Source organism: Podarcis liolepis (genome assembly GCF_965112155.1).
Source record: "Podarcis liolepis genome assembly, chromosome: 10".
In the NCBI taxonomy this organism is placed as follows: domain Eukaryota; kingdom Metazoa; phylum Chordata; class Lepidosauria; order Squamata; family Lacertidae; genus Podarcis; species Podarcis liolepis.
The window spans coordinates 17604208-17619699 of NC_139562.1; the positions used below are offsets into that span (position 1 = coordinate 17604208).

The 15492-nt window shown below is 41.4% G+C and overlaps 1 protein-coding gene across 50 annotated transcripts in view; it reads left to right on the forward strand.

Annotated features, from left to right (window-relative positions):
• The window catches only part of MICAL3 (microtubule associated monooxygenase, calponin and LIM domain containing 3), a 197538-nt gene that overhangs the window by 132930 nt on the left and 49116 nt on the right, over nucleotides 1-15492 (forward strand). For 48 of the 50 annotated variants that reach the window (XM_083460864.1, XM_083460891.1, XM_083460892.1 and 45 more), the window contains 2 exons: nucleotides 10698-10893; nucleotides 13368-13612. In XM_083460864.1, the coding sequence (XP_083316990.1) occupies nucleotides 10698-10893; nucleotides 13368-13612 (441 nt within the window). The remainder of the gene's footprint in view (nucleotides 1-10697; nucleotides 10894-13367; nucleotides 13613-15492) is intronic. The other 2 variants (XM_083460869.1, XM_083460853.1) reach the window with 1 other exon arrangement.

Consider the following 15492-nt stretch of genomic DNA (forward strand, 5'->3'; position numbering starts at 1 on the left):
CTTGGAATTGGGTTTATGTAACGTTTATCAGCACTTGGAATTGGGCCCAGAAGCAATTATGGAGCCAGTTAAGTTAGTTTTGGAGTCCACATTCCTCCTATAGACAAGGCTGTTTTGATAACCTGCGCCCGTATCAAAAATACATCCTATGAATTAATACAACAAAATGAATTAATACAGTGAATTAAAACAACGAAGAAACAGCCATAGATAAAGTTTGTATTGTATCCAAAATATAGCAACTTCCCCGTGTTTCTAGTTTGTCACAAATATGTGTGTGAACAGTCATATAGGTACTGTAGTTAATAGAGTAACACACACACAGTCTTAAGGATATAGATATGCATTATGGCGCAGTATATTTACTTTAAACTCTTTTAATATTTAAAAAAACTCAGAGCAACAATAAAGCAGCATCATAAAAAACGGATGCAAACATAAAAACAGCAAAACAGTGCTAATGGCTTCCACTTCTCATATTCTACTGAGGCTAAAAGGCTCGGGCCTGGGACTAGGCCAGAGGGAGATGGCTGAACCAGCATAGGGTGGTTGCTAGGCAACCGGTGACATTCATTCTCTAGTACTTCTCCCATGCTTTGTAAACAGGCCGTGTGCTAAACTGTTTTTGGGGAGACAAGGAACAGATAGGATAAGATGGGGCAGAATGTAAAGGTTGCCAAGTTCCTGGATATTTTTTTAAAAATCTGGTGTCTAGAAACTCAACTCATCAATTTAAAGGTACAGACACTAGATTTCAAACTCTGCTTAAAGTAACTAATTGACTCTGTAATCCTACATGCATTTAACTGGGAATAAGCCAGATTTAACTCAGTGGAACTTACTTCTGAGTAGACGTACATAGGGCTATGTCATTAGTATTACAACTGCTGAATGCCCTTCAGAGGGCGAGGGCGCCAGAAGTTGAGGCTTTTGACACACCTTTTTCCATCTGGGGTAAGTTATAATGTAAAGCAGGGGCATCCATTTTCTTCTGTTGAGCATGGCCTCTCATTCTGCAAAGGTTGGTCTGCAGGGGCCAGAGAGGTGTATAGCCACACAGGAGCCAGGATGAATAATACAATTGCTGTCTTCTAGCACAGCAGTGGGCAGAATTATCCTACTGGTAGATCTCTGGGTAATTTCAATCCGATCTTACTTCAACAACAAAAATGCTATCCCCTGCTAAATTATACTGGTGAAATGAAGGAACTGTGTTGCAGGAGAGGGGATACTTTTGGGTGGAACGACTTATGACTCAGTCCAATTCTATCATCATCACTATCATTTTATGTTATTAGGAAGTATTTGCCAAAATAAAAGCAATTACTGGAGAAAACATCTCTAAATGTCCAGAGTCTATGCAGCTCAGTCTTTTCATGGCAGAAAATATTAACTTACAGCTCAAACCTCTAATAAGTTCTCTTTTACTAGCATAGCAGACAGACTCATAATAACGAGATACTGGAAAAACTGACTAACAAAATAAAATTGCACAAGGTTTGAAGCTCAAAGACTCATTTGCAACTGAATGGTACAGCTTTGTTATGTACATGTCTCCCCTCGCATTATAAAACCTTCCAGTTAACATAAATTATTTATCACCTTCTATACAAATGGTAGTCTGGAATAAGAACTTATTATGTCATTTGGATGTTATTTTGCACGTATTGCCTATACACCATCTTCTGGACTCAGTCCAGTTCAAAACAAATTCCTGGGTTCAACATTTTTATTACAGTATTATTTTATTTTAGTGTATATATTTCACACAAGGCTTGGTGGATCCTGGGGTTCAAATAAAAATACAAAATATATAATGCAAGCCTGACATCAGCCTAGCCCTAGCAAATAGGGGACTTTATGGTAGTCAAAGACAGGATGATGATATAGCAAAGCAGTGCTGCACATAGACCCTCTTCAGATGTTCCTAAAATCTATCCATGTGGTGATGTGTGTGCTTCCCCTCCACACACACCTACTTACACTGAGTGGGAAGAAGAATTTCAGGAGAATTGTAAGTGTATTCAACTAAATGTGCTTGTTCCTCATTGTGATCAGGAACCCTGTGCCATCAGAATTCCCAATCACAGGGGCACAGTGGGATAGGGCCGCTGCCAGTAGCCCCTTTACCAAGAATGGAGAACTTGTGGCTCTCCAAATGATGTTAGATTACACCTTCCACTATCCCTTACCACTGGGGCTAATGCGAGTTGTGGTACAACGAGATCTGGAGGCCACAAGTTCTCCTTCCCTGCACTACACAGATAGGCTTCAAGAAAACCCAAATAAAACTTATGTGAAATGCACATGGCATCTCACATGTTCTGACAATCTTGCTCCTGGATGATTCTGTGGGTACCTGAAAATAAAAGTGGTGTTTGTGTACACTAGGGGTTGGGGGACATTTTTCAGCCCAAGTGTTACTTATCCTTCTAGTCAACCTTCTGCAAGTTATATGCCGGTGACCGGTGGAATCAGAAGCAAAAATGGACAGAATAATTTTAACTAGACTAGGCAGCTAGACTGGTGACTGGAAGTGGCTGCCGAAACCTGAAAGACCTACATTGGCTCCCAGTACATTTCCGAGCACAATTCAAAGTGTTGGTGTTGATCTTTAAAGCCCTAAACAGCCTCAGCCCAGTATACCTGAAGGAGCATCTCCACCCCCATCGTTCTGACCGGACGCTGAGGGCCTTCTGGCAGTTCCTTCACTGCGAGATGTGAGGTTACAGGGAACCAGGCAGAGGGCCTTTTTGGTGGTGGCGCCCACCCTGTGGAATGCCCTCCCACCAGATGCCAAGGAAATAAACAACTACCTAACTTTTAGAAGACATCTGAAGGCAGCCCTGTTTAGGGAAGTTTTTAATGTGTGATATTTTATTCTGTTTTTAATCTGTTGGCAGCTGCCCAGAGTGGCTGGGGAAACCCAGCCAGATAGGCGGGGTATAAATAAACAACAACAACAACTTGGCACAGTAGTGTAGTTTTACACACATCAAACACTCTTCTCCATCCAGGCAAATGAGTCATTATGAGAGTTTAACATACCAACCAGGTAAAAACATCCAAGAAAATTAAATGATGTGGTCCGGGGTGGGGAGGGGGGGCGGGGAGGAGGAGAGAATGACTGGAGAAGAGATGGTGGGCTGGTCAGAGTTCTAAGAGCTATCTCTTGGTATTGTACCAAGGATTTGGCTCAGTTTTTTGAAATCACAAGATGATGAAGGTGACCTTTCTCAACAAAGCTTTGTTGATTTTTATGGAATTCAATATTTTCTGGATGCCTCTGGCAACCTTACAGAATAGAATTGTGCACACTGATATTTACTTAGCTGCTATGTGTTTAAAAAGCACAATGTATTCCTGACATCTATTGACCTTTTTTTAAAAAAGAATGCCTTATGTATTCTAATTAATCAAGGGATTGGAAGCTTCTATAATGCTTCTGATGTAAATGCAGCCATTGATAGTTTTATTTGGCAGCTGCCCTGATTGAATGCATTAGATTGGACACTTGTTGAAGCCAATGATTTGAAAGCAACATAACTTGACCGGAGTTTATCAGGTTATGATTTAGGAACACATGTGGCTCCTTTGCCAGATCATTGGTCCCTTTTGCTTAGCACTGTCTCCTCTGACAGCATCTCTTCATGGTCACAGGCAAAAAACTTTCCCATCTCACCTGCTTTCTGATCCTTTAACTGAGGATACCAGAGATTGACCCTGGAACCATCTGCATGTGAAGCATGTGTTTTATCACTGAGCTGTAGTCCTTGTCAGCCATGGTAGAAACTGAAAAATGCTAGCCAGTTACGGAGGTGTTTTGAGAGAAAGGAATGGGGGAACAATCATACTGTTAATTGATGATTACAGCCAAACAATGGATCACCAAGGAAAAATATGGAAGTTCCCTCTAACCCAAAGTATTTGTCCCTGTCCCAATGCATGGAAAGTAGTCAATACCAGAATTGTTTAGCACAGAACTGAACATCCTGACAATTTACTTCCAGCAGAACCTTTTGGGCTTCGAAGTATATGGGAAAAGAGCAGTGCTTGCAAAATATTGGATTCCAGAGGTGGGACTGAGCAGGATGCCCTGTGGTCAGTATTGTGGGGCTTCCGTTCCTGCGCCCAGCAGCACAAACAAAACAAATAATTCAAAAGAAGGCAATATATGCAAACTAATTGTGTTTGTGTATAGTTTTGCTCAGCACGGTACAAAATGATCCTTTTTTAAAAGCCCTGGTAGGTCTGATGTGGGAAAAGATTTAAGAAAACTCATTTAAGAATTCTCTTAATAGTTTTTCTTGCTTTCCTGTGACCGATCTTCTATCAAACACAGTGGCCTGGTCTGAAGCTGCAAAGATGCAGTTTGACCTGTTCACTTTGCAGTTCTGTGGTTAGTTTCTCTGACGGCTTGTTTTCTCTCAGTGGCTTCCACGTCAGATACTAAATGCTGATTTCTACTTCTGATTCCCAGACTATAATGTATTCCCAGATTCCAAGTATAATGGCTAAAAGATTGAGCTGTGAAAAAGAGTGTCCCTGGTTCCACCATGCAAGCCGCTACCTTCTCAGATCTAGCCCCTACTCGACCTCCATGTCTACAGTATATAGATAACACTGGCATATATTATAGATTTGTTGTAAGGATTAGAGAGAGAATGGCTAGGGTTAAAAGAAAGAAACACTTCAACCGAGCATGGGAAGTCTTATGAGATCTACTTAAAAAAACAAAACCTGAAATGCTGAGTTCTGTCAACTGGAGCCAGGCACAAAATAATCACTGAAGGGCAGAGCTAGAAACAAAATGGCAGAGCCAATTACCTACTTACCCACCCCAGACACTGGAGTAATTTGCATATGCAATTGACAATATACTTCTGAGTACAGGTCAGGGATTCTAATTGCCGCCTTTGTGGGGTGGGAAACTTTTTGCTGTGGTTATTGAACAACTGGGAGTCATAAGCTCTTGCTGATCTACAGCAAATTATCCAGTATTCCTCTTCCTACACTGTAGAAAACCATGTAGACGTCATTGTTTTTTTAAACAGCTAATTTTGGGGGGGGGCTATATTGCAAATTGCTTTTGAACACCCCCCCTTCTTATTCTCAAAAGCAGTTTATTGTGTTTCACATTCTACTGCCATTTACAAACAAGTGTAAAGTCTGCTTGGTACTGACAAAATTAGCTGCTCAGCCCTTAAGATCCTGGACAAAGTACATGAGGCCTCTAACACAGACTTCCCTAACCTGGCACTCTCCAGCTATTTTAGACTACAACTCCCGTCAGCTTCAGCCAGCATAAAGTGTAGTATAAACGCTTATGTATGTTCAGACTTTCTGCCCACCCTAATCCACGCACCTCACAGAAACAGTAGTTGCTGAGTAGCTTCCTACCCTCACTGCAGAACCATCGCAAAGGAGGCAACAACCCAGTCAGTCCCTGATTTGTTTTGTCAAAATTGCAATGGGGAATGATGGTTGACTTTATGGGCGGGGGTGGTGTTCAGACAAATAGCTGTCAGTTTGCTTAATTTTTTAAAAAGTCACAGAAAATGGAGATTATTTTAGGAACATTCTATACAAGGGGAAAAACCAAAGGACACGTCAGAGGATTGATGTTATCTCTGTCCCTGGCATTCCTTCTACCAAGAAGTTGGCTCGGTCAAGGATTGAAATAAATAAATCTTCTGTCAGCTTTCACAAAACAGCTAAGCGGGCTGCACACTTATGAAAAACAGCTCCTTTTGGTTGATCTGTGTACTGCTCATCGCCAAATGCTTCCAAAACATAAAACTGTTGAGGAATAAAACACTTGTCTATTTAAGGATGTTTACATCTTACAACCAGATTTTTTTTAACTGCCATATTAGCACATTTACCCATAAAATAATGCAGCAGGATAATAGAACTTTTAAGTGACGCATCTGTATGCAATACTGGTGTAATAGTGGTACTGTATCTGCTTGACTTTAATAGTAAATGTGCCAATTATTTAGCTTCCTTTGGTGGTGGATGGCTGGATGGATAGTGAGGCTGTATACTGAATACTTTTTCATATAAAACTACTAAATACTGTCTTCTCAGTTTGCCTTTGCAACAACCCTGATAGGATGGTTGCTGTTGTAACTTGCCCAGAGTGCAAAACTTACGGTAGTCACTGGTATAAGACACATATAAATCTGTCTTACAACTAATCAGATTGGGCCAATGTTGCCCACTCAAACTATCAGGATCTCTCCCAAGTTATTGGGACTTTCAGAAATCTGTTACAGTGGTCCTTTTAACTGGACATGTAGATTAAAACTGGAATCTTCAGCAAGCACAACATATGTTCTACCAGTGAGCTATGCCCTTCCCATTAAGTGTGTAACACTTTTAAACCATAAATGTCTTTTGGAATCAACTACACTATTCAGTATTGAAAGATTTATGTAAATCATAACTTGGTTATTTGGTATATGTTTGTTGTGGTAACGAAGCCTGAGTAAGATATAAGTGTCTACTGTGTTGACATCTAAAATCAATTCATATATTATGAAATTATTTTTTTAACACACACAAAAATAGCCATAGATTATAATATAAAAATATCAACCTACAGACTAAGCCATCTTAAACAATCATGTTACCCTATTATAGAAATGTGATCCTAACTATAAGTATTTAACTCCAGTTATCAACAGTTAAACTTACCTTTATCAAATGAACATTAACAGGACTATTTATCCAGTTTGTTTCTAAAACTAACCTCATTTCTTGCTAACCATCGTTGTGTTATGAACGTCTTAAACTTGAACTAATTATTGCTTCTTCCTGGAATGGTAAAAATACTCCAGTAACTACATATCCTGCCAACAGTCCCCTTTTTATGTGCTCTGGAAACAGGCACATAATTGCAGTGGGGTCATTGCAGTGCAATACAGTTTTGCCAGGGCCCTAACACTTAACAAAATCTTGTATCATGTCCTATTCCTGTTGTCTTCCTGCTCTGAATTTTATAGTCCTGTTGCTAGAAACATGGAACAGATCAAAACAGAAGCAGTTGTTAAAATTTATATGCTAGTGCAAATGTGAACTTGGTCATTATGCAACCTGTTTTGAAATGTCACATTAATATTAAGCCCCTGAAAATTTGGGGACAGGAGTCGAGATTCACTGACTTTTAAAATCTTGGTTCCTGCATCACCCAATGCACTTTCATTACCCAAAATTCATTTTGCATTTGCTATGTAAGCTAAGATTGATAGACCACATTTCCAGACTAGGCCTCCTGGTTCTGTAAGTTTGTTTTTGGGAGATGACAAAACTCGATTTTGGCAGAGTCTAGTTACGGTGGTGCTGACAATGGTGGTTTTTATCATCGTTATGAGAGGTGGTGGACTCTCCTTTCTTAGAGTTTTTTTAAGCAGAGGTTAGATGACTATCTATCATGTATGATCTAGTTGAGATTCCTGCATAGTAGGGGATTGGACTAGATGACCCTCGTGGTCCCTTCTAACTCTACAATTCTATGGTTCTATGATTTTATTATTATTTACCCTTCATTTTTTTTAAATAAAATTTTTATTAGGGTTTTCTCAAATTTTTTTAGACAAACACAAAAACATAAACATACACATCGACACTACACACAAATAACACGTATAATTTTTAAAACCTTATTCTCTTAACCACTTTCCCGGACTTCCCCCACCTCCCCTTCTTGCATCCCAATTCCAAAATTTAGCTCAGCAAGTTCTTTATACCCAAATTATCCCTTATTAATATTTTACTTAATTCGTCTTAATTAGCCAGTTTTAAGCTTCTAAACCTCATTTTAATACTCGACATTAACCCCTTTTTCTAAGGTCGACCCAAGTTCCCTTTCACGAGGTTCCCAATTATTAAAATAATTACAAGACAACCTATCAAATGAAGACATATAATTGTGCCCCTTTGGATTCCAAAGCCTTCCCCCCCTCCCCCAGTTTCGATCCCCAGAAATTGTCCTTCATTCTGTCAGTTCTCAGCCTGGATCTATCACGTCCGAGGCCCTTAAATCTCTCTCAGTCCCTTTCAGCCGGTTTTGACAGTCCTTTATGTTGAACATCAGATCTCGGAGCATCTTTGACCCAATAGGGTCCATGTTTTTTCCAACCAGACCTCCATATTCAAAGAAAGAGTCCAGGTCCTGCTTCTTACTCTTTCTAAGTCCAAGTGTCCCAAATGTCCCAAACATTCCAGTTTTCGCCTTGATCAAATTTGTAATCCATAGGTCTTCCGGACTCCCCATAGGGAAAAATCCCCAGTCTTCATTCTCCATTTCAAACCAAATTTTCGTCATCCAAACCTTGCTTTCCTTATATTCCAACTTAACAGGCCTCTGGTTGTCCTTTTTCACTTGTAGCGTTTCAGCTCCTCCTTCGCATTCTTCCAAAACAGCACATGTATCTTCCTTTCCAGCTGCAGATTTTTCTTGAGTCAAGTCCTTAACCGCTTCAGCAGATTTGTTTATTTTAAGATTCAAGGTTGTAAGATTTGTAGCCATAACATCACTCTGCTCTTGCAGCTTTCCCAGGAAATCAAACACCCTATCCAACTCTGCCTGTATTTTTCCATCTGTAGCCATTGTAATATCTCAGAACCCCCTCTAGAGGGATTCTGGTTACTAAGTATTCTTTCTCCAACAATCAGGTTATTTTGTTCTTATTTCCTCTCTATTTTCAAAAACTTACAGTCCAATGTAACAAAAATAACCGGCACAAGTAGCAAAAAATAGACTTTCCTGACTTTGACAGCTCATTTGACAGCTGTCAAACTCTGTAAATATCTTCTGCAGGCTCTCTCGCGGATCGCTCCTGGATCGGGGGGGGGGGGTTACACTTCAACTCTAACGTTCAGTTCTAATCCTCCAGTAATAAACTTATATATCCACTTATATTAAAAAATTTTATCTCGAAGAGAGGAAGACAGTCTCTCGACCTTAGTTATCTAATTCTTGCTTTAAGTTGTCTGCAAGGGGGGGGGAGGCGGACTTCCTTTTGGCACCTCCCCCGGTCGTACCGAATTCAATTAAAAGAGATTTTTAATTCCAATTTCCGTATTACTCACGGGTTGTTACTTTTTGTAGTCCAAATGATCAAGGAAAGAAGTCAGCGCTCTCCAGCCATGGCTTGCGGCTTCACTCCGTGGAAGAAGCGGTCTACTCACAGCACCACGCCGCTCTCCGCCACCCGCTCCGAAGCCTTTAAAAAGGCTTCTTTGCAAGTCGGAGGGGGCGCAAATGGTGCCCACCGAGTCACCAAGTCCACAGGCTTCAGCGCCTGTGGTTTCTGAGGGTCCCTGCGTCGTCGCCGCGGCAGGACCCCTCTTCCACTGAGCCAATTCCTGCGCCATTTGCTGATCGCGCTAACTCGGAAGTCCTCTATTATTTACCCTTCATAGCTCTGGTGCAAATACCTACGAAAATGGACAAAAATATGAATAAGCTTTGATTGGTCATCTTTTTCATAGTAAGGGTAGTTAATGATTCACTCAGTGCTCTGTTTAGAGTTGAAAAGGGGATTCTCATCCATGTTAATAAGTGAGAAATGAGGGAAGAAGTGATAGCAGTTCCGTATTTATTAACCCAAACTATGGTTACCAGATTTTTAAAAATTAATCTGGGGACCCTTTTTTTTTTTTTTTTGAAGCTGAGTAGCAACAGGGAGTCAGTAGTGGGGATGGTGAAGCAAAAGACCTTGGGCCCAAGCACACATGCATATTGTATAAAGGTGTAAAGCCCTTCTTTTGCACCCTGTGAAACATAAATGCGCAGAGACTGGGCAACGGCGTTCCTCGTGCCCGTGACTCCGGAGCCTACCCTGATCTCCTTCCCCCTTCCCCCTTTGTTTTCACAGATCAGGGGAGGCTTGGGAGTCACGGGCGGGCGGCTGTTGCCAGGAGGTGCCAGCCTGGTAGTGCAGTTGGCTCTGGCTGGCTTCAGGAGCTGCTCGCTGTCGTGGTGCAGGAAAAATGGCGGGTGCCACGGCAGTGAGCAGCGAGCAGTTCCTGAAGCCAGCCAGAGCCAACTGCACTAAGAGACTGGCTCCAGGCTGCTGAGGCTGCCGCTGCCACGCTTCCCAGGGACGGATTTGCAAATCTGGGGATATTATGACGACGGATTTTGTTCGGGGACAGATTTGCAAATCCGGGGACTGTCCCCAAGAACCGCGGGTGTCTGGCAACCCTAATCCAAACCAATGAGCATAAACATATATATGCATGCAACAGACTGAGGTGGGAGAGAAGACTTGTATACCATTTTTGAATGCTCCCCTAGGTTTAAAAAATACAGCAACAACAATTGAACTCTAGTAGGAAGAAATAGAGCATAGCAAAGAAAGGGGTTCCTCTTCAGTTTTCTCCTTGGAGGTGGTTGCTCTGCCCAACAGTCTCCTCACTGGGCCACATGTGTGAATTAAGCCTACACCTCTTATGTTGCATTACTTGTCAATATAAGGTAGACATTTTCCAGAAACAAAGCAGAAATTCCCTCTTATTAGTTCTTTTTCAAATCCTGCTTTTTAGTAGCAGTTTTCATGGTCAAATCTCTTATTAGGAGAATCAACCAGAATCAAATTTGGCTCATTGATGGAAACAAATACAATACTTTCACAGTCCGGTTCAATGCTCATAATGCTCTTTCCCCCCTGTTAATTTTTGTTCCCCAGTTCCCAGTGTAAATGGCGTAGAGGAACCCAGCATTGCAAAGAGACTGCGTGGCACACCAGAGCGGATTGAACTGGAGAATTACCGTCTCTCGGTACAACGGGAAGAGGAGTTGGAAGAAGTCCCTGAGGAGACCTTGGCAGAGCACAACCTGAGCAGCGTGCTAGACAAAGGAACAGAAGAGGATGTACCCAGCAGGTTATTTTTCTTTTTTAAAAAGCCTTAATTTATTTAAAATATGACTTGGCTGCCTTTCTAAAGAATGCTTGTTCAAGGTGGCTTGAAAGAGTAGAAGTTTAAAAAAATGTCAATAATACAAAAAGGCTCAGAGTTTCCCCCTTAAAAACCAATAAGGCTTGTATCAAATGCAGTACAACGCTGAATAAGGATTCTCACATGCGCAACAGGACTTTCTCCCCTCTCCTCCACCTGCATCTGCCGTATGCCCTCTCCAAATCTACTCTGGAGGGTTGGGGGAACACCCAGAACAAATTTATGGGGTGCAGAGGAAAGAAGGGAGGAAGTCTCATTGCGCTAGGGTTGCCGTATTTCAAAAAGTGGAAATCTGGACACAAAAGTTGTTGAGCTTTTTCTTTTCCTTTTTTGCCAAAGTTTCTGAGCAACTTTTAATGAAATTTGGAAAAATCTCCACTTCCAACATGCGCTGCCATATGTCCAGATTTTCACAGACGTTTCAGCGATTTTCTGCCCAAATGCTGTTTAAGAGAGCCGAATACCGGCTATGTCTGGGAAATTCTGGACGTATGGCAGCTCTACATTGCGCAAGCAGGAATTCTTGTGCTTATGGGGCACTTAGCACTACATTAGACAGAAGCCAAAACATTCTCAGCCAGCTAGTTAAAATACATCTCACAGTTCTAACAACCACAAGCCAAGCCAAAAAGCACTAAGCAGGAATAGGCCAGTCAGAGAACAGATGACTGTCAAACCTTTTGAAAAACTTGAAGTAAAACTTGCAGTAATACAAAGTGCAATGAAACAGAATAACAGCAAAAAGCTACTATTGAAATAACAACCATATCCATGCAAAATAATCAGATAAGACAAATTGCATCATAAGCCAGTTTGCAAGCCAAAGTGTGCTTGAAGGTGCCTAGTCCTGAGAGATGTGACCGGCTGGGCCTTGTTCTTTCCCCCTCCATCCACTGTGAGTGGAAAAGGAACTTGGGGAATATGATTTTTAGCTGAAGGGAAACTTTAGTTTATCATTTTTAAAGGCATTTACAGGTCATCTTTCTGGACAAAGTCCTCTCAAGGTGGAAAGGGGTTAAGCAGCTTCACCTCACTTTTCTTCCACTTGAACACAGCTTGCACTAGGATCCTTTCTGCTTTAAAAGAAATATTTTAGAAGAAAGAACCTGAATTCCACTTTTTTTGTAATTTGAGCATGTGTTCTGCACTTTGACTGGGAGTTGCATACTATTTTTAAGTGTCAGTAAACATAAAACTGACTTTTTTTCTTCTTCCAACAAAGCAAAGCCAACATTCCTCCTTGAGGGCCTAGCTATCTGTCAGGCAATGTACTGAAATAAAAAGCTGTTTTTAAAAAATAATTCTTAACACAAATGTTTGGAAAAACACATTCTTAGGAGTTGAGAAAATCACAACGAACATTTCTTTGTCTAGATAAAATTCCCAAAAGGATTATGCATTTCTGAAGTTTGCCCATAATTTCACTTAACAGCCTGGTTTTAAAAAGTTGTGAAAAACCTGTTCCCACATCTTTTGTGAAAATAGATGGCTAAGCAACAAATGGAAGGTTTCACAGTTTGTGTGAATAAAGACAGAATCCCACTGCTATTCTTAATTGCAACAAAAGTAACAATATTTTTGCCAGGGAACAAACAAAAGAAAAATGAGATAAATTTAGTGTATACTTTTGCTGCTACAATTCTAAGTGAAATGAGTTGGAGATATGTACCTCCTAATCTTTTCAAATATTTTTTGTACTGGAGAATTTCCTGCTGGACTTTGTCCAATAAAAATGGATAGGGGGAAAGGGTAAAACATATGACAAAGAAAAGAAGGGTGAATTCCTGTTGATTTAGCCTCCAGGAGAGGAGGAGCTTGCTTTTCTAAGAGGAATATGTAACAGGCCTATAAAGATTAAATGTTGTTTTCTTCTTCTAATGGGATCATTCCTCAGTAAGGCGTGTGCTGAAATGAAAGAGGCTGTCATTCCATTGATGCTGATTGTGTCTGAGTGGGGGGGCCACTAGTTACCTTCCTCTCATGACTGGCTCTTTTTGACTTTGGAATCAGGGACCACAGAGACCTCAAATTGGCTGCAAACTGGGAGTGGGAAATAAAACCCCTCAACAATTGACATGTAGGTTGTGTTTCAGTGCTAAATTCTGATTCAATTCAGTTTTGAATGACCCCATTCTGTCATAGTCAAGAGCAGGGGTGGGGAACATGTGGCAGTGGTTGTGGAAAAGTGGCCTCGTGGACTCGCTTGCAGGCCAAGATTGGTCTATGGGCCGAAAGTTCCCCACTCCTGGAATAGATGGACAAATATTCTGACCTGGTTTGAGGCAGTTTGTTTTGTTTTGTTGGCTATGGTTATTTTAAAACAATCATCTGCTTGTACGCACAGGGGGGAAAACCCTGTGGAAGTATCATCTACTAACTTTCCTGATTTTCCTCTGCAGTAGTTCAGAATCCGAGATGGAAGAAGAAGAGGAGGAGGAGGAGGGGGAGGAACAGCCACAGCAGCCCACTTCTGACCTGGGTGGTGTGCCTTGGAAAGAGGCTGTGCGGATACATGCCATGCTGAAGGGCAAGAGTGAGGAAGAGCTGGACACAGAGAAGAATCATGACAATGAAGCAGAGGAGGAAGAGGAAGAAGAAGAAGAAGAAGAGGAGGGGGAAGAAGAGGAAGAAGTCTCTAGTGAAGGTTAGTAGATAGTTTCAATTGATTCTCATGATATGGATTTGGATATGCATATTAATTTTATTTTTTCAATGCTGTTCAATTTATATCTTGCCATTGATCCTGAAGGAGCCCAAGCTGGCATATTGATCACAGATTGCCATCATACAGAATAGATAATCAAATATAAAGTGCATCTCCCATTTCTTTTGGAAAACTTGGATGTCAGTGCAAAGACTGCAAACCTGCTGGAGACTCATATTTACGGACTACTGGGAAGTCCCATGAAAAATCTTTAGAAGTAGTATTTGGGCCCGAGGTGGTGGTCTTCATGAAGCTGGCAGTTATTAAAATTGTATTTTCTCTAACCTATCTTACTCTCTTTCTCTCTCTGGTTTTCATCTCTGTAACACTGTTCCAGGTTTTCATTTTTCAGTCTGCAAATTTACATCTGGGAATCAACATAGAATTGGAAGGACCCCCAAGGGTCATCCGGCCCAACCCCCTGCAATGCAGGAATTTCAGCAAGATCATACATGACAGATGGCCATCCAACCTCTGTTTAAACACCTCCAAGGAATAACAGTCCACCACCTCTTGTGAGAGTCTATCCCACTGCCGAACAGCTCTTAACTGTCAGAAAGATCTTCCTGATGTTTAGTCAAAATCTCCTTTCTTGTAACTTGAATCCATTGGTTCAGGTCCTATCCTCCTGAGGAGAAGAAAACAAGCTTGCTCCATCCTCCATGTGACAGCCCTTTAGATATTTGAAGATGGTTATCGTATCTCCTCTCAGTCTCTCCTTAGCAAGCTAAACATACCACATTTCCTCAATCATTCCTTATAAGACTTGGTTTCCAGACCTTTGATCACCTTAGTCACCATTTTCTGCACACGTTCCAACTTGTCATTATCCTTCTTAAATTGTGGTGCCTAGAACTGGGCACAGTACTTCAGGTGTGACCAAAGCAGAATAGAGCAGGTCTAGTGACTTCCCTTGATCAGGACACTGTGCTTCTGTTGATGCAGCCTAGAATAGAAGTAGTTTTCTTCCTTTTTTGCTGCTGCATGTGGACTCCTACGAAACTTGTGGTCTACTAAAACCCCTAGATCCTCTTCACATGTACTGTTTGCAATCCAGGTGTCGCCCATCTTACATTTGTGCACCTGGATCTTCCTGCCCAGGTGTAGAACTTTACATTTGTCCCTACTGAAATTCATTTTGTTAGTTATGACCCAGGTCTGCAATCTGTTGAGGTCATCTGGAATCCCCATTCTGTCTTCTGCAGCATTGGCTGCCCCTCCCAGTTTTGAGTCATCTGCAAATTGGATGAGTATCCCCTCCATACCTACATCCAAGTCATTCATAAAGATATTGAACAACACTGGGCCCAAGATAGAACCTTGCAGCATCCCAGTTGTCATGCGTTGCATTCAGGCTTAAAACAGAGTTATAATTTGAGGAGCCGGTTCGACAGGCAGGTACTCCTCCATAACAAAAGGCTTGGGGAAGAGCCAAAGCTTAATTGTACAATGCACGTTTTGCATTCAAAAACACCCTGGGCTCAATCCCCGGCAGTTTTGGGTAGGGCTGGGTGAGACCTGACTAAAACCCTGGAGAGCTACCATCAGACAATGTAGGCTATACTGAGCTAGATGGATAAATGCTCTACAGGTAGCTTTTTATGATCCTACATGATGGCAGCTGGGTGAGCTCAAAGGTCCATTGCCAGGGTTAGGGAAGTAATGAAAGATTGATTTGCCTGCAGGCCAAGGAAGTAGTTCAGTAGCAGGGTGAAGAGGCAAGTCAGGGCTGGAACTGTGATTCAGTAAATAGGTTAAGTGAAAAGTTTGGCATGTTTCTGTGGCTGTTGGTGATGAAATGTTCAGAGGCTGTATTCATT